A 21,480-nucleotide genomic window follows, 5' to 3' on the forward strand; every position below is an offset into this window, starting at 1 on the left:
CTTCAACTAGCACCCGACAAGGTACAAATGATAAATCCTTATAGTTATTTGGACTCTATTGTTTCTGAAAGGGTAATTAAACTATAGAAGATTCAGATAAGAATACATAAGCTAGAAACTTTAAATAATTTCCTAAAATTAGGAATGACTAACTGGCCTAGGCCAAAATTAGTCATAGTAACCTATCAGTTACAAAATTTATATAATTTTCTTCAAGGTGACAAAGATTTAAATTCTACCAAGCATCTCACAGAAGCAGGTACGTAAGAACTGAAATTAATCGAGAAATGTCTGCATTCTAGGCAGTGTTCTAGAGTTGTTGCTACTCAACCTCTTTATCTATTTGTGTTACAGATCCATCAATCTTCTAGAGAAACGCAGGGCAGTGTATTAATGAGATTCTTCCTCCTATGGAATGGTTGTTCTTGCCAAATCAACTAGTAACACCTCTCTAGTGATATGTAGAACAAATAGCAAAAATAGTGATTATGGGAGGAAATAGAGCATTCAGCTCTTTGGACATGATCCAGCTGTTATTGTAGTACCACTAGATGCTCAACAAAGAGAGATCTTGCTCCAAAATGCCATATTCTAGCAGGTAGCATTTGCGTAGTTCTTAGGAATAGTCCATAATCACAATAGATAATTGCAAAACCCTCTTTTGAAATTTTTCCTTCACACTTCTGTTACTCTCCTGGTCACTCATTTCCATACATTGACAGGGGCACCTACTTACTCTTGCTTTACAGATCATTCTTCTAGAGGAAAAGCAGCTATCTGGATCTGCTCCTTCTCCATTTATTTATAGTTTCTGCTATGTTGCTAAAACAAGGATACTCAGTCATTTGTATACTGAATTTCAGGAGCCTTATATTGTGCTGTCAAATTCCTAGTTATGTGTTCACATGGTCATTATGTGTTGCAAAATTTATAATAAAAAGTCGTTTTTTTCTGTATCAGTTTATGACACAGTCACTCCTATTTTTTGTCTTTCTTTACATTTTTCTCTCATGTTTGGAAATAGAAAATGTCATGAGAATCATTTTGCATTTCCTTTATTTTATATTTTGCAGCTTTCCAATCTTTTCTGGAAGAGGGAAACAGTATTAGCTTCTGGCTTCCTAAAAATCTGGATTTCCTTATACTCAGAAAGAGAAAGTAATGATAATCTTAAAAGCTATCCTTCTCACTTAGAACAATATCCAAACATTTTGTAATCTAATGCTCACTTACTTTTCCAATGTCATCAAATATCTTTCTCCTCATTATAGTATAGTTCCTGGTTTTAAGATCACTGAATTTTCTGAACAACTTGCCTTTGCATGTTAAAGAGCATCGGTTCTCTCCTGTTTGCTGTTATATCTTAGATCTTTTTATTTTATTGAACACAGAGATATGTAAAGCATATTAAACCACCTACATGCCTTGTTTATTATTTGGTTTAATTCAAACTTCTGGGACTTCTGGGAAGATGACAGAGTAAGTAGTAGATAGAATGGCTTCTCTGAGAGAAACAGTCCAGATGCTAGAATACAGCATCACGTGGAAGACAAGAAGAAAGGAAGATGATGGGAGAAAGGAAGAAAAACTTAAAGAATAAGGTGGTAGCTGGCAGAGCCTTCACATGGAGCCAGACCTGCCATGTGAGAGGAGCTGTTGAAACCTGGGGACACACGGTCACACTGACGGAGGTAACTGGCAAGGCTGAAGGCCTCTGCAAAGAGATGCAGTGGTGAAGGGGAGCAGCGGACATGGAGGACTGCACTGGCTGGTGGTGAGTGTAGAGGACTCCGTCTTCCTGCAGGAGAGGGTGATTGGATGGAAGCCATTTTGGAGTCAGGCAAGATAAGCCCAGAACCAGAACTTCAGCCACCTTCCTTAAACTATATTTTTCTTCTCCTATACTAGAATGAAAGCTCTGAAGGTAGACCCATGTGTATGGAAAAAAGAGGCCCAAGATGGCTGCACTGTAATTTAGTCAGTGTGGGAGGGGTGATTTCCAGTTACAGGAAGACCTGAGTCAGCAGGACTCTTTTGCAAGCACAGCTCGAGGTCTCAGTGTAAATAAATTTCAAGGTCATAACCTCTATTATGTACTCCACTGTAGATATAGATCACACAGCAGCAGCCGGGTGGCTGAAGACTGGTTGAAAGACTGAGCTGAGGTGCTGTGTGTCAGACATTTCCAGGGTGTTGGGGACCACTACTAAGGGGCTCTGAGCAGGATTTAAAATAACTAATTGGCTTTCTATGTTTATCTGTGAATCTGTCCTAGGCCCCTTGCCTGGAAATGGGGCTGATTCATAGTAAGTGTACCTCTATGAATCACTGGTCCTGGCTGAGGCCTGTAGTGGCCTGTGAGGCCAGAGATACCTTAAAGGGCAAGATAAGGCCACAGCTGTGGACACTTGGCTCAGACATTAATTAAGTAGATAGAGACTGCAGCTGTAGGAATTACTCCTACCATGTCATCACAGAGACAAGACAGTTCTCCTAACTTGACATGATTCATTACTTGGTGACATTCTTGAAGTGACTCTGAAGGTCCCGCTCATTGCCTGTGCTTTCCTCAGTTTCCCCACCTTTTGTTTTGGACCTAATAAAAATGGGCAGTCCAGAGAAGTCTTTGTCTTAGCTCTCAGAGTCTTGAACTCAGCTAAAGTGCGGAGCATTTATTTAAGCCTTTGGGAGATTAGGGATCTAGGTCAGGACCTGATACTAAAGCTCTTTGGCAATTCTTTAAGCCTCCAGAGTCTCAAAAGAACATCCCCTGTCTGAACTGGTGACAGGACAACATATTTGTGCTTTTCATTTTCCCCTGTCCTGTAAAGGAGTGTTTTCATCCTGCACGAGTTAATCTTAGTGGGCCCTTGATGCTGTGAGTCAAATCTCAAGGTCTCTGCTGCTACTATTTTAAAATCTTTGATCTCTTCCCTCAGGCACTATTCAGTCTCAGAGAACTTTGTGTCATACTTCAAAATGTGACAGAAACCAGTAGGTTTTGATTAGATAGATACATCTATTTTTCTTTCCTTCCTTTCTTCTACTTTTATGAAGTGTTAAGGAGTCCTGGTGCCATCAAATCCCAGTACTTCTAAGCGGTGCTCTGCTTCCCGTTCCTGCTTGTTTTCTCAGTTACTAATTGTGTGTTCAGTATTGGCTCCTTTTTATTGTACATCCTCTATGCATTCAGACTGCTTACATTTGTCCCCTTTAAAGAAGTTCTTCCTTGAGTGCACAATTTCCTCTTGTAATTTTAACTTCCTATTTGCTGCCTGGCCAACTGGCTTGGAAGAAATACGTCCATACGCTGTATTACATTTCTTGCTAATTATTGTTACCTTTTAAGCAAATTCTCTTTATGCTGTGCCTTTTCCAGTCTATTTAAAAGTTGTCTGTTAGTTAGTATTGGCCTCCATATTCCCAGATCATCACATTTTTTTTTCAGTTTTCTAGCTGCAAATACTAACATATTTCTCAGTCAGACATATTTACCACCCCAACTAGCATGATAGTTTAATTAGATTATAATTTGCTAGGCTTTATTATCTTCACAAGTTCTTGGCAAGAGTTAGAAGGACTACTTAACTTCTTACCAGAAAAATCCTTTGAATTATTGAAATATTATAAATATTAACACATCATACAGATAAGGATGACTTAACAATGCTTCCAATAAGCCTGCTAGCAAGTGGTGGCTTTGGAATTAGAATCAAGACAGGGTAACTCCACAGGTTTTCTTATTAACTAATCTTTCCTTTTTTTGTACTAATAATCAAACTCCAGACCTTACATTTGCCAAGCAGGTACTGTGTTACTGAGTTATATCCCCTGGCCACTAATCTTTTATAGCTGTTTTTCTTTTGAATTGTCTTTTCCCCATATCAGTAACAATATCCATTCCTAGATATTTTTCTCCTTTATCCCTAGGTCCCCTTTTTTTGATGTAATTTTTAAACTGTATCTCTACTTTCTAATATGTCAGTGTTGCAATATTTCAAGTTCTCTTTTCTTTTTATTCTATTCTTCTTTTTCAATTTGATGTCTTTGTTTAGATGGTGACAATCTCCAGTCTGCATCTCCAGGCTCCAGTTCTGTGTATCCATCTCTGCCCTTTACTTTTATATGTCTAATTTTGATTGTCTATGGACTGCTCAAGTCACAAGTTGTGATATCTTCCCCAAAGTTGATCTGTTTTGTCAGCACCAGCTTTCAGTGGTGTCAGTCACTGTCAGTCACCCATATGTTTATGAAAACTAGCAACTGGATTCCTTGACTTCCCACCCTTTCTTTCACTAATACTTGGTACCACCACCTATGCAAGCTACCACCAAAATGTGTTCCAAGTCGGTCCTCAGCTTTCACTCTACTTATCCCAATTTTCTTACCCCACACAAACTCATTGTGGTGTCTTTTGCACATCAAAGCATGGCATCCTGAAGAAAATTCCCCAAACTTTAAAATCTACCAAATTAAATAATTTCCTTCCTTAAAAATTTTTAAGGCTTTTCATCAAAGTGAATCCTAACCATTCACATACTATGTACTCACCTGAATAAACTTTCCTATGAGTTTTAACTAGTCTCAGTTCAAAAACTTCTTCCAATCTTGCCTAGAATTTACAGTCTTACATTTCCTCAATATTGTTTTCAAAGATTGCACATGCTAATGTTTTGGACTGGAAGAGCCTACAGATGTTCATTTCCCCAATATTCAAGCCCTCTTTTAATTTTAGAAAACAGACAACTAATTGGCAAACGTGAGAGAGAATTACGTAATAGTCTCTAATAAGTTGTCAAAGTTAAAAAAATATACTTATTTTCAGGAACTGTGTAAATTAAGGTGGAAAATTTAAGCAGAAACTCAGGAGCAAAATACGATAGGAAGTTCTAACACACTAAAATTTTAGTAATGGATACTGCCTTGGAAATAATTGAACAGCTTGCACTCAAGATAACGAAACAATTATGCTCTAATCAACGGATCGTCGTATCTCACGTGCAAAGCACCATCTCTTTCTAGTTTACGTTAATTCAGAAGAAACATTTTGATTTCCATTGTTATTCTCTAAAAACATCTGTAGAAAATTTAATCTTCTAAAAATTGAAACATGCAGATTTTTATCCCAAAGAAAACATCTTCCCAAAATGTCAGTACTTACCATAACATGTGGGTGTGTCGGACCATCCGGTGTGAGAACATCTTATGGAACCTTTGGCACGTCTAAGTTTGTTTTCATATCCAACATGGCATTCATAGTCCAACTTGTCATTGACTTTAAACCAAGTACGATTGTTTTTGGTTCCAGCATTCTCAAATACTGGCAATTCACAAGACTCTGATGCATAATAAAATTCAAGATTTCATTTCTGATGTAATTCATGAATAACTGAAGAAATACCCACCACAAAAACAAAAGGCTTTTCATTTTGTGTGCTACTAAATTTTTTGGGGGGACAGTGTCTCACTACATAGTGCAGGCTAGCCTTGAACTCACAGCAATACTCTTGCCTCAGTCTCCCAAGTGCTAGGATTGCAAGCGTGTGACACCATGCCCAACACTGTGTGCTAATAACCCAATATAAAAATCATCTAAGGCTGATGACAAATCATTGTCCTAAAATAGTTACTAAAAATGAGAATTACATTATTACATAACATTTTCCTCATGAATTAACCTTCTCTGAGAAATTTATTTGAAAACATTTTTCTGGATTCAATTATATTTTTGAGTTTATCCACACTGGTAATAAAACAAGTCATTACAGACATATTACTCTTTTTAAATTTTTTAGAACATCACAGTAGTACATAGTGAATTAAGATACCAGTCTTAATAGTTACTGAAAAATATTTTAAAAGGCTAATTGTATAAAAAGGTTGTTGCATTTATTATACATTTTGCTTCATAATAAAACACAATACATAATCAATTTAATGTATGTGAGTTTTACATGGGTGTGACTTTTATTGCTTTTTTTTAGCTAGAACTTATAAGAACCACAGAAAAAAATTTTAAAGAAAATAAATTAAGATAGTAGGAGTGGAAAACTTAAATATCTGCTTTATTTAAAGTAATTTAAATATAACCACCTTATCAATAATGAGGTATAAATGAGATAACTACACTGATCAATTTTAGAAAATCTTCATTAATGTTTAGATGGCAGGAAAATCTTCCAACACAACAAAAATGGATAGCATCTAGAAATACTTTTTTAATATCTATATGTTTATGAAGATTAAGAGGAAGAGTGTTCAGAAGTATGCTTATAATTGTGTTCTAAAGGATAAATTATTATAAGATTACATGTCACAAACCCACATCCTTACCAAAAGCATTACTTTTATATCTAAAGGGTGAGTGACATAAAAAGCAGTAACACAAAGGTCTAGTTTAAAAGTAAATGAAGGGGCTGGGGATTTAGCTCAGCAGCATGAGCACCTGCCTTGCAAGCAGGCAGTTGTGAGTTTGATCCCTGGTACCGATAAAAAAGAAAAAACAACAACAACAAAAAAAAGTAAATGAGCATACCTTAGAATATACACAAAGCTCCCTAACTAGTTCCTAAATCATAAGATGCTTTAAAGTGATAAAGGGGGGGAGAGACAAACAGCACTTGTAATTAATTCTAAAAGGATAAAATACTGATGCATATTTTTTCTGTTTTTTTTTACCCTTCAGATGAATACACATAAGTCAGCCCAAGAAAGAATACAATTCATTTTTACACCATCAAAATATTTACTCTAATATGATAAATTACTTACTAATGCAAGTGGGTTGATCTGACCATCCATTTTCCAGACATGTAATTTGTCCTGAGGTTTCTCCATCTGGTGTTAAATATCCTGGTTTACACTTAAATTGTGTTTTTTTATTTAAAACATAAAGATAGTCAGATTCAGAGAGGAACCCATTTTCAATTTCTATATCTGATTTTGAACATGTTTCTAAAATGGAAAAAAATAAATAACATATAAACATATGTTCAATACCATTTTACAAGGACTTCAATAATATGACAGTATAAAAAAAACCAATCATTTGTATAAGTGAATTTGTATGTGAAAAACTGGAATTATCTCCTAAATGAAAAGGTAGATAGAACAGGTCCTGTTTGCAAAAGAAACCCAAGACCTACTTATCTACCAACAGCAAAAAAAAACTGGAATTATCATCATCCAGATTTTTTAGCCTGGATGATGCTATCAGACAAGCTATCAGTTTCAACAGCTATCACATCAAGAACCTTTGTGAGATGTTTTGAGGAAAACACAAGATTTAAAACACTCATAATTCCTTTTAGGAAATTATTAGAGGGGGCTGAGGATTTAGCTCAGCGGCATAAGCCCCTGCCTTGCAAGAAGTGAGACCAATCCCCTGTACCGATTTAAAAAAAAGAAATTATTAGAAACTTATTTGTTTGATGCATCCTGAATCCTACAAAATCATATCTCGAGCTCCACAGGAACTATGTTTTTTCCCCCTGGGAGTTACTCTAAATCTGGAAATAATTTAGGTGCCCACAAATCACTTCACCACTGGGGCTCCTTTCCTCATGTGCAGATTTTGAGACTATGTTAATATAGTTGCTACAGATTTTGGCCTGAGAGTTTCAAATGTAATCATAATTGTGTGCTTGAAATTTAATACATGCAGGGAGTTCCAAAAAGATAAGAAAGCAACACATTTATTTATCTTCCCAGGCCAAAATGATGATCCCTTGAAATAATGCAAAACTTTACTTAAACATGCAAAATTAGACCTCTGTCAGTTACCAGGCTTCTTCCTAAACACAGTTTCATAGGAGGAAATATAAAGAGAAAATTTTAAGTATTTCTAATTAGCTGGTAAAGAAAATGCATTAAGTAACTACAAAAACAGTGTTGAGATGAATATTTATCATTAAACAGTCATAAAGGAAGTGAATAGAAAGTAAAAATAAAAAATTAGTCTTACTTTAAGAAACTAGAAAAACAAAGCTTCATGTAAATACACATTTTGAAAAAAATAAAATACTAGCAGACAGCAAACTGAAAAACAACAAGAGATGAAATTGACAAAGGTAAAGGTGATTGTGTAAAGAAATGTAACAAGATTCATAGACACCACAGAAGAACAATCAAGAAAACCCATGTTTCAGCCAAAAACAATGAGAAAATTGAATTAAGTATTTGAAACTTACCTACCAGGAGTTGGGAGACAAATAATATATGATTATAATTTCATTGAAAAGAAATGATGTAAGCTGTCTTATAAAAGCAACTTGTTCTTGGAAAAATCGTCTGGAAAATAGAAGCTCAGAATGCAAACATAAAATGAGAGTTATCCTTACTTAAATAAACAAAAGGATGCTCAGAAAGGTGAAGGTTGCCACAATGTGGAGGGTATGACACCAGAGAAGAAGAAACTTTAGAATGAGAGTGCTACAAGTCAGCATAGACTGCCTGAGTGTTCCTATACTGTGCCGTGGGACAAAACCACATGAGAACAGGCAAAGAATAACTATGAAAGGGAACATCACTAACAGCAAACAGTAAGTGTCAACATTTTCAGAATATTCAGGAAATTAAAAACTCCATTGAAAACTGGTAAAACTGCTTGAAAGAAACTGAAGAAAGACTTTCAGACCTTGAAGACGGGATTGCAAATACTGGTAGTGAAAGGAAAGATCTCTTAAAAATAACAAGGAAACAGGAAATAACAATTCAATGGCTACAATACAACACAAAGAAAAACTTATGACTGATAGGAGTCAACAGAAAAAGCAGGGCTCAAAGCAAATAATGTAAAAAGACTATTTTTTAGAAATAAGAGCAGAAAACTTCCCAAGCATGGGAAACAGACCTGACATCCAAATAAGTGAGGAATATAGATTTCAACTAGCTATAATCATATAATAATCAGATCCCAGAAATTCAACAGAACAGGCTATTAAAAACTGTTAGAGAACAGAAACAGATCACCTATAAAGGACAACCCATCAGAATCATGGCTGACTTCTCAACACAAACTAACAAGTCAAGAAGAGCTTGGAGTGAAGTGTTTTAAGTCCTTAAAGAAAACAAATTCTAACCCAGACCTTTCAAAGTTAATGGAGAAATAAGATACTTCCATGATAAAAAACAACTGAAAGAATTCGTGACCACCAAACCAACTCTACAAAGAGTTCTGAAGGATATTCTAGAGACAGATAAAGATGATCAAGTTTCCAGGAATAGCAACAGATGGAGATAGCTGAGCAGGGCAGGTAATTGAATGGAAGGGAAAAGTCGGGGCCAATGGCCAGAGGACAGCCTGGCAGAGATGAGCCATTCTTTATGTCTGATAGTATGAACAGCTAATTTGAAGATAACAAGAGGCATTATGGTAGGTATGCTGATTTCCTGCTATCTTGTTTTGAAGTCCTATATCACTTTTATTATTTTTTTTGGAATGGCTTTATTCTGTTTCATTTTGTTTTTTAAATTCTCTTTTAAAAAAACTTGAGAGAAAAGATGAAATCAGTTGACAAATTCTAAGACAGCAAATATTTTTATAATGCTCACCCTACTCTACCCAAACATCAGTGGATAAATTACATATCAAAATTGATAAAATAACATGGAAGCAAAATGGAAGAAATCAATTGCTTTAAATATCTGTATAAGTGATATTTATATCACTTAAACCTGAAGGCAAATCACCTCTGTGCTTTCCACTGTAAGGGGATCATTTTCTCCAGTTTTGGCAGACAAATGAACAAGAATAACTATTGTCAAGTATGACAAAAGGAAACCTAAGAAATGTCCACAGGAATACAAAAAAATGTCCCATGGTTCAAATGCAAAAATTATGTATAGAAATTATACTGCTGAACAAAATAGAGTAGATTTCTGAGACCCTCTGATGGGTTGTGGTATTTATATTAATATGCCCCTTTGGCACCTTATCAATTGTCAATTTACCAAGCAACTTGGAAGAAGAAACAACACAGTGATATTGTGCCAGCGCCTTCAAACTTCACAGGTCTCCTGTCCCTCATGTAAGTGAAGTCTTGGGATTAGTTGGAACTATTGGTATTGGAAAATCAACAGCATAAAAAATTTTAGCAGGAAAGCAAAAGCCGACCTTGGAAAGTATGATGATCCTCTTTATCTGCAGGAGATTCTGACTTACTTCCATGGATCTGAATTAAAAAATTACTTTATTAAGATTCTGAAACATGATCTAAAGTCTATTATCAAATCAGTATATGGGTCAGATTACCAAGAATGCAAAGGGGACAATAGAGTCTATTTTGGATTGAAAGGATAAAACAAAGACACGTGGAATTGTATGTCAACAGATTGATTTAACCCATTTTAAAGAATAAAATGTTGAAGATCTTTCAGGAGAATTGCAGAGATTCTCTTATGTTGTTGTTTACATACAGAAAGCTGATATTTTCATGTGTGATGAGCCCTCTAGATACCTAGATGTCAAGCTGTGTTTAAGAATGCTATTATTATTATTCAATCTCTGATAGATTCAGATAGATATATCACTGTGGTGGAGCATGATCTAAGTGTATGACACTATCTCTCTGAGTTCATTTGTTGTTAACCATGATGTACTGAGTACTCCCAATGTTATCACTATGCCTTTAAGTGTAATAGAAAGCATAAATATTTTTGGATGGCTTTTTCAAACAGAAAATTTGAGATTCTGAAATACATTGCTTGTTAAAGTAATGAAACAGCAAATGAAGTTAAGTTAAAAAGTTGTGTTTGTATAAATATTCAGGAATGGATAAAATGGTAGAAATTGAGCTAGTAATTAAAATTGGAGAGTTTGCTGATTCTGAAATATGGTGATGATGGAGGAAAATGATACAGGTAAAATGAGATTTTTCAGAATGCTTGCTGGGAGAGTGAAACCTGATGAAGGAGGGGAACTACCAGTTCTAAATGTCAGATGTAAGCCACAAAGTCAGTCCAAAATCAACTGGAAGTATTTGCCAATTATGACATGGAAAAGCTACGAGATACGTATACTAATCTACAATTTGTGACTGATGTAATGAAGACTTTGCAAATTGAAAATATCATTCATCAAGAGGTTCAGACATTATCTGGTGGTGAACTGCAGCAAGTAACTTTAACTTTGCGTTAGGCCAAACCTGCTATGTCTATTTTATTGACATCTGCTTATTTGGACTCAGAGCAAAGATTGATGGCAGCTTGGGTTGTGAAACATTTCATACTCCATGCAAAGAAAACAGGCTTTGTTGTGAAACACGACTTCATCATGGTCACCTATCTAGCTGATGAAGTCCTGGTTTTTGATGGTGTTCCATCTAAGAACACAATTACAAATAGCCAACAGTCCTTTGACTGGCATGAACAAATTTTTGTCTCATCTAGAAATTACACTCAGAATAAATTCAAATAACTATAGAATATGAATATATAAACTCAATTCAATTAAGGATGTAGAACAAATGAACAGTGGAAACTACTTTTTCTTGGATGATTAGACTGAGTCTGAGAATTGCTGATAAGCCATTTTATTAAAAGAAACACTGACTAGGATTTCTGTCATATAAAACTCTAATCATGTTTTATGGCCTTATATACTCTGCAGCTTGAAGGATGATTTACTTGGAGTAACATCAAAAGCCAGCTGTGTTGTAATATTGTAGTTTGAACACAGAGAATTGCACTTTGCTGTCCCTAAAAATGCCCCTTTTGTGCATAACTTTTTAAAATGACATTTCATACTAAACAGATAACTTCCAAGTTTTCAGGACATCTGAGAAGATATTCAATGGTTGTATTATATTCATGTATCAAATGTTGACCAGCGTTATCCCATTTTTAAAATCTTGAAGAAGATTCCTATGCTTACCTGGTTTTTCAAGCATGTCAGTATAATAAAACTGCCCTATTTTAAAAGCTAGGGTAGTCAAAGACTACACCAATAAGATTTGGTAAACAAATATTAGATTATATTTATTGTTTGTTTTCAATCTTTTCAGTGTGTGGTTTCCAGGAATGATTGTCCCCTTACAAAACCCCACTGTTAGAAAATAGGTGTTTATTACCAACTTACACATGTTTTTAATGTTTTTTGTGCTTTTTGACATCATCTAGAATTATTTCAGTGCCCCTTCAAGGAAAAGAAAACCTTACTTTGGTTTTTGTTTTTGTACTCTATGAGTCTGTGTTCTGTAATTATTCTCAAGGCAATGCCATTTTTTAAACATACCTTTATATTATCACTGATCACTGATCAATATTTAGGAAAGAGCATTTCTAGAATATTTACTTCCTTTATAGCTACACTTTTAAATTCTTTAGATTTGATGCCTGAGAATGCATTTTTAAGGGTGGATTTTTTAGTTGGCCAGTCAAGGATCTTAAACCACTCTGCCAGTAGCAACACAAATGCAAGAGATAGCAATACAAAGTATCTATTATTACCAAATATATAAGTTTGGCTGTAAAAGGCATTATTTAAACCTTTTTAATGCACTGAATTGGAGTTAACCTCTGAGTGTGGAAGTAGATTCACTGTAAACTATTGGTACATGTAAAGCAGGAAAAGTGGAAATTTTTTGTTAAGATTATTTTAGAGCTCATTGAAATGACAGAAACCTTGATTAATTGCAAATAATGGACAGAAAGTTTGGTTTAAGTGGACTTCGCTAGTTCTTCTAAAAATAAATTTATGTGCAGAGTCTATAAGTACATTGCTTTTGTGAAAAATTTAAATATACAAAAATATGGAATACATTTCTTTTGTGAAAAATTTAAATATACAAAAATATGGAATAAAAAAGATTTCCCTTTATTACCTCCCCAGGGGTTAAAAAAAATGTCTGTATAAGAAAAAAATAATATTCCATATAAACTATTTTACCTTTTATCTTGACATAGTAAGAAGTAGAATAGATTGAACTTAAAGTAAGCAGGCAAAAAGAAACAATAAAAACCTGAGCTAATATAATGAAAAGTACTATACACACACACACACACACACACACACACCCGAGTGTGTGTGTGCACATGTGTAGCAACAACCAAAAGTTCATTATTTTAGATCTCTAAAATTGACAGGCATTAAAAATTTTGTTAATAAAAAACAATTGAAGTGAGACAAGTTGCCAATATCTGCAACTAGAAACAGTATCATTATAGTTTTTACATTTATTTAATGAATAACAAGAAAATATTGTGAATCTTGTCTTATCAATAAATTAAATAACTAAATGGGTTAACAAAACTATAAAAATCATATATTACAACAGGTCACTAAAAAACATAGATAGCAATACAATTATGTTTAACATGAAATATTTATAAATCTAACACAGTACATACAAGATCTCCATGATAAAACCACACACACACACAAAAACCCTGCTGTAAGAAACAAAAATGATCTGAATTAAATACAGAGAAAATATCACTCATTGATTCAAAATCCAATAATGTTATGACATCAATTTTCTTTAAATTGATCTATATGTATAAGTTATGGATAAAGAACTGATGGTCAACTTAATGCCAGCTGGATTACATCAGCATGGCACTGAGCGTAAATGCTCCACCTGAGGAAAGTTGCCAGCATAAATAGAGACGTGGAGAAGGGGGGCATCAATGTGTTCTTGCATTGAGGCATTGTGGGTTCCCCTAGGATTTGCTGTTTGAGCCATTAGTTTTGGAGAAGCTTTGGCCCTCACATCAAGCATTGCTTCCAGGCTGTGGAGGGGAAGACAGATGCCACTTGGTCTCCCGGATGAACTCATCACACTGGCTTCCTGGCATGTACCTGACTGTGCTTGTTGGAGGAGCTTGGGGCCTCCATGTCACTGAGGATGGCTGTGGTGCTTTTCAGGACAGTCCTGGTCTTTGTTGTGAGTGTGACTTTTCAGCTCCAGTGTAGAACCCTCAACCTACCAGCACAGCTCTTTCACCCTGTTGGCTTTCATCACTGACCTTTGGGCCTTCCCAGTACACATCCATAAAAGAGACTGGCATAAGACCTTCTTGTAGGCTCTAGACCTCCAGTTGGACTTGTGGGAGGCATTGTCATGAGCTTTGGGTCTTCATCTGGACTCATGTGGGACATTGCCGTAGGATTCAGGCCCTTGACTAAATATTGTATGTCTTCGGTGTTGTGGACAGACTTCTTGCATTTTCTTGTGTTAACTCCCGGTGACCATCATAAAACAATATTATAAAATCCATGTCCTGATTCTAATTGTTCTCTGCACAACACTTAACTATAACAGAAATTGGTATTAGGAGAGTGGGGTTATTGCTGTTATCTTGCCTGGCCATTTGTCTTAAGATCCTTAGAAATTAATTTGGAAAGTTTTTGAGAGACTGGCCAAAAGACAGCCCCTCTGTGCTATGTACTATTTTGGAGACTCTGGTTGGAACCTGGAAAGTCAGAGTAACTGATGGAAATGCTGCCGGTTAAGATGAAGCTTGGGAGACTTCTATGGAGAAGAAATGCATGTCTGCTGAGTCCAGGTAATATATTGTGCTTTGCCTGAAAGTTGGTCTTTGTTTTGTTTGTATTTAAAGATATTACCTGGTGGCCGAAAAATTTCTAGGCAGCCTACTGTTGGGATGGGAGCATGGAACTTTTGACCAGATCTAATTTGAAAATTTAGAGCAAAGAGCCAGGAGAGTAATTTAAAACACTCGGCCAAGTAGAAGGCACCATTGGAATTGTGAGTTGCAAAAATATGAAACAAAAAAGAACATTACTGTTTAGAAGAATAGGACAATGGAAAAATCAAGAGTACATTTGAATTGCAGGAGATCCTTATGTGTTAGTCTTGCCATGCCACATTAAAAGTTAATGGGAAGCAAGGACTGTGATTGTAATTGCTCTTTTAGTGTGATTTTAATGTTTCTATATGTTTATAACCAGGTTAATGTATCAAAGTACTGTGTTTTAATGTTGAACCTTGGTCACCCTTTAAATGTTTTGCTCTTGGTGCAGGAATAAGTGTAAAAAGAATTGTATACATGTAATTGTTGTATTAACGTATGTAAATCTAAATAGAACATGATACATTAACTTTCATGAATTGCCACTGAAGACTAGTTTAAGGAAATGTGTGTGGTTATTAAGTTGACTATGGGTGGATTGTTATGGATTAAGAAATGACGGTCAACTTAATGCCAGCTGTATTACATCAGCATGATGCTAAGAGTAGATGCTCCACCTGAGGAAAGTTGCCAACATAAATAGAGATGTGGAGAAGGAGAAGTTATTGTGTTGAGGTGTTGAAGCATTGAGGCATTGTGAGATCTCCTACGAGTTGCTATTTGAGTCATTAGGTTCTCCTGGAGAAGTCTGGTACTCACATCAAGCATTGTTTCCTGGCTCTGGAGGGGAAGACGTGTGCTGCTTGTCCTCCAGGATGAACTTGTCATGCTGGCTTCCTGGTATGTACTTGAATGTGCTTTTCAAAGGAGCTTGGGGCCTCGTGTCACTGAGGATGGCCGTGTGCATTTCAGGATAGCCCTGGTCTTTGTTGTGAGTGTGACTTCTTGGCTCCAGCATAGAACCCTCAACCCATCAGCACAGCTTCTTCACCCTCTGGTATACACTTTCTCACTTCCACCACTGACCTTTGGGTCTTCCCAGCACAGACCATAAAAGAGATTGGTGTGATTCCTTCTTGTGGACTCTGACCTCCAGTTGGACTCGTGGGAGGCATTGTCATGAGCTCTGGGTCTTCATTTGGACTCATGTGGGACATTGCTGTGGGATTTGGGCCTTTGACTAAATATTCTATGTCTTTGGTGTTGTGGGTAGATTTTCTGAATTTTCTTGTGTTAACTCCTGGTGACCATTATAAAAATTATAACTCCTAGTCCTGATTCTAATTGTTCTCTGTGCTCAACCTCTAACTACAACAGTATATTTAAAATAAATCAAGAATAAAGCACAGAATTTCTTACTAATGAACAAACTTATTCTGAAATTCACATTGAAATGAAAAGAGACTACAAGAGCAAAATTTTGAAAAAATTTTAAGAGATTGATGCATTAAACCTAATATAAACATTGTACTATGGACTCAACAAGAGGAATTAGGATTATTCAAAGACGCAGCAGAGCTCTGCCTGCCAGGAACCACCACTGGAAGGCCCTTTCCTCCACGCCCCCAGTGTGGGCAGAGAGAACAAGAAGACCCATCTTTGCCTGCCAGTTGCCTCTACTGGAAGGCCCTTTCCTCCACACACCCAACAAGGGCTAAAGGAGACAGACAGATCCACCTCTGGCTGCTGTGCAGCCACCAAAACGCTAAATCCTACAGGTGGCCAGTGTGGGTAGAGAGAGCCAGCAGATCACCTTCACCTTCAGGGAGCTGCCATCAGAAGAATCCTTCCTGCAGGCAGCCAGCAGGAACAAGGGACACACAGCCAGATAAGTCCTGTGCATCCATAGGCCACCATTTGAGGCCCTTGGTTCCCTGAGGCAGCCATCATCCACTAACAGGATCAAAAAACACACCCTGTGTGGCTGCCACCATTGTGGGAGTCCCAGTGTAGACACACAGGCTGAGAGAAGCAGCCTCACTTACATGCACTCCTGATCATCAGTGAGGCCCCAGTGTAGCTCCATAGCGCTGGAGAGGCCTGCTCCACACCTTGCTAACTCCTTGTAAATCTGGAATTAAAGGAGCCCAGGTGCCTGTCCCATTCTTCTACGCTGCCTAGGACCAACCAACGTGAGAAGTGCCGGGGACCCCAAAACCAGCTTGTTGGGAGGAAGCCAGGAGAATGTCAAGAGGAAGGAGTGAAAGGCAAACTCAGACCTCTAGCCCACACACATTAAGTCTGGGAGATACAATCATGGAAGAGAATGGAAGTCACACATCTGAAATCTCTGAGAGGATAGCAACTAAAGTAAGGAACAATTTCATGAGACTGTAAAAGCAATGAAATCAGAAATAATGTCTCAGGTAAAAGAAGAAATCACAAACATACTGAAAGAATTGTTCAGCAGGTCTAAAGAAGGTCTAGACAATAAAGAGGAGCATAGGAAAATGATGGAAACCTTGAGTAAATGTAGAAAGTAATTACAATGCATGAAACAGATTCAAAGAGAGATGCAGGAAATTAAAAATTCAATCAAAAGCTGGCAAAACCACTTGAAAGAGACTGAAGATATACTTTCAAACCTTGAACACAGGCTTGCATCTAATGATTGTGAAAGGAAAGATATCTTAAAAATAACATGAAATCAGGAAATAACTCAATGGCTGCAAGATGATGCAAAGAAGCATAACTTAAGAGTGATAAGTATCAATGAAGAAGCAGGGGTCAAAACAAATGAAATTAAAAGGATATTCACAGAAGTAATAGAAGAAAAATTCTCAAATATGGGAAATGGATCTGACATGCAGATAAGTGACGCATATAGGAATCCAACTAGCCATAATCAAGTAAATCTACAGCCAGACATATAATAATAAAGATCCCAGAAATTCAGCATAAGAACAGAATATTAAAAGTGGTTAGAGAAAAGAGACAGATTACTTACAAAGGAAAACCAATCAGAATCACAGCAGACTTGTCAACACAAATCACCAGGTCAAGAAGAGTTTGAAGTATTTCAAACCCTGAAAGAAAACAACTTCTAACCCAGATTGATCTACCCAGGAAAACTATCTTTCAAAATTGATGGAAAAATAAGATACTTCCATGACAAAAAACAACTGAAGCAATTCATGACTACCAAACCAACCCTCCAGAGAGTGCTAAAGAATATTCTAAAGAGAGATAAAGATGACCATGTTTCCAGGAACAGCAGCAGAGGAAGATCACCAAAGAAGTGAAGTGAAGGGCCAACAACAGGAGGATAGCAGGGCAGAGACAAACCAATGTATACTGATTGTAACATTAATGCAGATGGCCTCAGGTCAGCAATAAAAAGAAACACAGGGAGAGTGGATCTAAAAACAAGATCCTTCAATATGCTGTATACAAGAAACACATCTAACTGGAAAGGAAATTCATAGACTGACAATCAAAGGAGAGAAAAAGAGGAGAAAACAATTGTTCCATGTGACAGTAGACCAAAAAAAAAAAAAAAAAAAAAAAAAAAAAAAAAAAAAAAAAAGCAAGAGTGACTTGCTCATCACTTGCAGAGTAAATAAGAAATATAGGGTATTTTCATGTAGTAGAAAGCTACTGAGCTATAAAGTAGAATAATCTCAAGGCTCCTGTAGGTAAATGAACACAACTGGAGATCATGTCCATGGCCGAAGCAGTTCAAACTCATACACATGAACCCTAGCATATGAAACAGAAGAGTTATTGGCATCCAAAAGCAAAATAGTTACTGTAAGAGCACAGGGGATGAAACACATGGGAGGGAAAGGTGGAAACTACTGTCAGTTTCTTATTATCTTATCTTGAATTATCACACTGCTTACACAATTTTGTTAAGTTTGGCTTTGTTCTGTCTTGTTTTGTTAGACTTTATGCTGTCAGATGGTAGAGGCAGCTATTTGGAATATAATAAGATATTTTATGATAATCATGGTTTCCTATTATGTTGCTTTGGAGTCTTATAGTGCTTTCATTCATTTGGTTGATTGGTTTTATTTTTTTTATTATGTGTGATGATACAGCTATTTTGAAGAAAACAGGACATTATGGCAGCCATTGAGGATTTACTATCATCTTGTTTTGAAATCCTACCATGCTTTTGTTCTTCTGTTTTGAGTGGTTTTATCTTGTTATATTTTATTTGATTTGATTATGTGTGATTATATAAACAAATTTTTAAGGAAAATGAGATATTATAGCAGCCATGGTTCATTTCCTGTTATTTGGTTTTTGAAGTCCTATAATGCTATTATTATCTCGAATGGTTTTATACTATTTTGTTATGTTTGATATTATTGTGTGTGAAGGTGTGATCAACTGTTTTGAAGAAAGGAGACATTATGGTAGCTACTGTTGATGACCGGTTGTCTTGTTGTGAAGTGCTGTGTTGCTTGTATTGTTCTTTCTGATTTGCTTTATTCTGTTCTCTTTTGTTTTATTCTCTTTAAAATAAAAAAATTTAAAAGATGCAGCAGATTACATTCTGAGTTATTTCATTGTATTACTCTCTGGATAAAGCAAATTTATGAGTATCAAAAGCAGATTAGTGATTACCAGGTGATGGGGTAGATCCCGGTGGGACTACAAAGGGGCAGCATGAGAAAAGATTGCAAAAAGAGAGCTGTTGCTTACTGTGATTTTTATTATAAGCAACAACTGTAAAGTGAAAAATGCTTTGTTTTGTAGATTTTTTTCAAAGCTATTTTGTAGGAATATAAAAATCTCAGCTTTAAATAAGGATGCCAGAAGATTATTGATACATATTCTTTACTTAATCAAACATAGCCTATGAAAAATATTGTTAAACAAGGAGCCAACTGGCTTGACTCTCTGGTAAGCCATGTAAACCATGAAGGCCCATGAAGAGAAAAGTCAGTTGCTTCCTAAGAATTGTTCATGCTGAGCCTGGGAAGAGCCAAACAAGAAGCCAACTAAACAGCTTTTCTGATAAGCCATGCAAACTACGCGGGGTCCAGAAAGAGAAGAGTCAGTGCCTCTTGTGAGCCTACCAGAATGAGGGCTGAGATTCAACCCCAAATCTTGCCCCACACCACTATAAACAACCAAGGTACCTAAAAGCGTCTATTGGGAGCATGACAGTAGTAATATAGCAAACATGGGGTATTTCCTTCCGTCTGTTTTTGAAATCCAATATTGTTCTCACTGTTTTTTTGTTCCAGTTAATTGTTTTGCTTTATTCAATACTCTGTTTTGATTGGTTTTATTCTGTTTTGGTTTGATTTTGCTATAGCTGATGTGACAACTAATGTGAAGACCACAAGATATACTATGGTAGCTATTGTTGTTTTCCTAGTATCCTGGTCTGAAATTCTGTACCAATTTTACTGCTTTGTTTCGATTGGCTTGGTTCTGTTTTATTTTGTTGGATTTTATCTTTAAAATAAAAAAATAATATTGTTAAATATGACTTGATTTAATTAAAAATATTACAACTAACAACTGAATATGTATCGATGATGTAATAGTAAGTTAGTCTGAACATTGAGTTAAGACCATCATTAAGTAGTTAAATAATCGAACCAATTTATTATAATGCTTAATGTCTCTTTTCTTCAAAATAGTTGATCACACCTTCACACACAATAATATCAAACATAAAAAAATAGTATAAAACCATTCGAGATAATAATAGCATCATAGGACTTCAAAAACCAAATAACAGGAAATGAACGATGGCTGCTATAATATCTCATTTTCCTTAAAAATGTGTTTATATAATCACACATATTTAACAATATTATTTTTTATTTAAGCTACTTAGCAGCTTTGGCCAAAATGATACTAATAACTCAAATTTCACAATAAACTAAGGGAAATTGGTATTTGGTGATTTATTTGACTGATATGTTTCTTTTAGTGACTACTTCAAAATCCACACTCTATTTGTACTTATGCAGAACACACTGCAGTACATCCCTACTGCACTCATTCAAGTATATTTTGAATTCCTCTGCTTATGGTCACAATATGGTTATGTGAGACTCTGACTTGATTTAATTAAAAATATTACAACTAACAACAATATGTATCGATGATGTAATAGTAAGTTAGTCTGAACATTGAGTTAAGACATTCATTAAATGACCATCATTAAGTAGTTAAATAATCGAACCAATTTATTATAATGCTTAAAAGTCACAGTAAAATTCTTTTGAATAAATTGAGCCAGAATGATGAAGAACATTTTTCAGGGGGAAAAAAACCCAAAAACATAAGAGAAGACTAAACAAAAAGTTGGAGATTTTGCCAAATCCAAAGCCAAAGCAAGAGTAACAAACATGGGTTGCAGGAGAGATATCATATCAAATCAAGGGATATTATCAGTCAATTTAAATAATAACTTCAAGGAAAAGAATAGATAATGGATAATATCATACTAAATGTGGCAATGACTCACTTTTCAATAATGATGATAAAGTCTGTTTTATCCAGTTTTAAATAGTCTTGACTGGAACATCAGTCTAAATATGATTATTGTATCATGTAACTGAAACAAAGTTTTGTATACTACTTAAAGACTATAGCCTTAAATTGGACTCCTGGTAGTGTGTCAGGTCATCATGGAATCTATTTTATTACAGGTGTCCTGTACAATGGGCAAAAAATAGCGAGCAACATTGAATTCCTATCTGATCTTTCATTGTCATCCCAGTCTTCTCTCTCTCTGTCTCTTGTTATTTTTCCATATATTATTTTGAGTCCACGCATATGATTAGAATATATTGTTCTTTTCAACGTCATAATAAGTCCCCTTTGTTGTGCAAAGTAACAAACTCATGGACTCCATGGAATAGGTATCTTTTCAGAAGTCATTATTCGATCTACAGCAATTAAAAACTGTCAGGTGAT

At 35.7% G+C, this 21,480-nt stretch overlaps 1 protein-coding gene, 1 non-coding gene and 1 pseudogene across 2 annotated transcripts in view; 2 read left to right on the forward strand and 1 right to left on the reverse strand.

The window, feature by feature from the left end:
• The window catches only part of LOC100733902 (complement factor H), a 97,171-nt gene that overhangs the window by 24,985 nt on the left and 50,706 nt on the right, over window positions 1–21,480 (reverse strand). Inside the window, exons 10-11 of the mRNA XM_063239868.1 lie at window positions 6,772–6,954; window positions 5,162–5,338 (exon numbers count right to left, since the gene is read on the reverse strand). Coding sequence (XP_063095938.1) covers window positions 5,162–5,338; window positions 6,772–6,954 — 360 coding nt within the window. The remainder of the gene's footprint in view (window positions 1–5,161; window positions 5,339–6,771; window positions 6,955–21,480) is intronic.
• On the forward strand, window positions 7,077–7,161 carry LOC111758310 (small Cajal body-specific RNA 15). Its single transcript, XR_002792504.1, has one exon. It is a non-coding gene; the product is annotated as a small Cajal body-specific RNA 15 (non-coding RNA).
• LOC106028726 (ATP-binding cassette sub-family E member 1-like) lies at window positions 8,512–11,501 on the forward strand (annotated as a pseudogene).

This window comes from Cavia porcellus, unplaced genomic scaffold (assembly GCF_034190915.1).
Source record: "Cavia porcellus strain 051 isolate PalLab524CR breed Dunkin Hartley unplaced genomic scaffold, mCavPor4.1 scaffold_29, whole genome shotgun sequence".
NCBI lineage: Eukaryota > Metazoa > Chordata > Mammalia > Rodentia > Caviidae > Cavia > Cavia porcellus.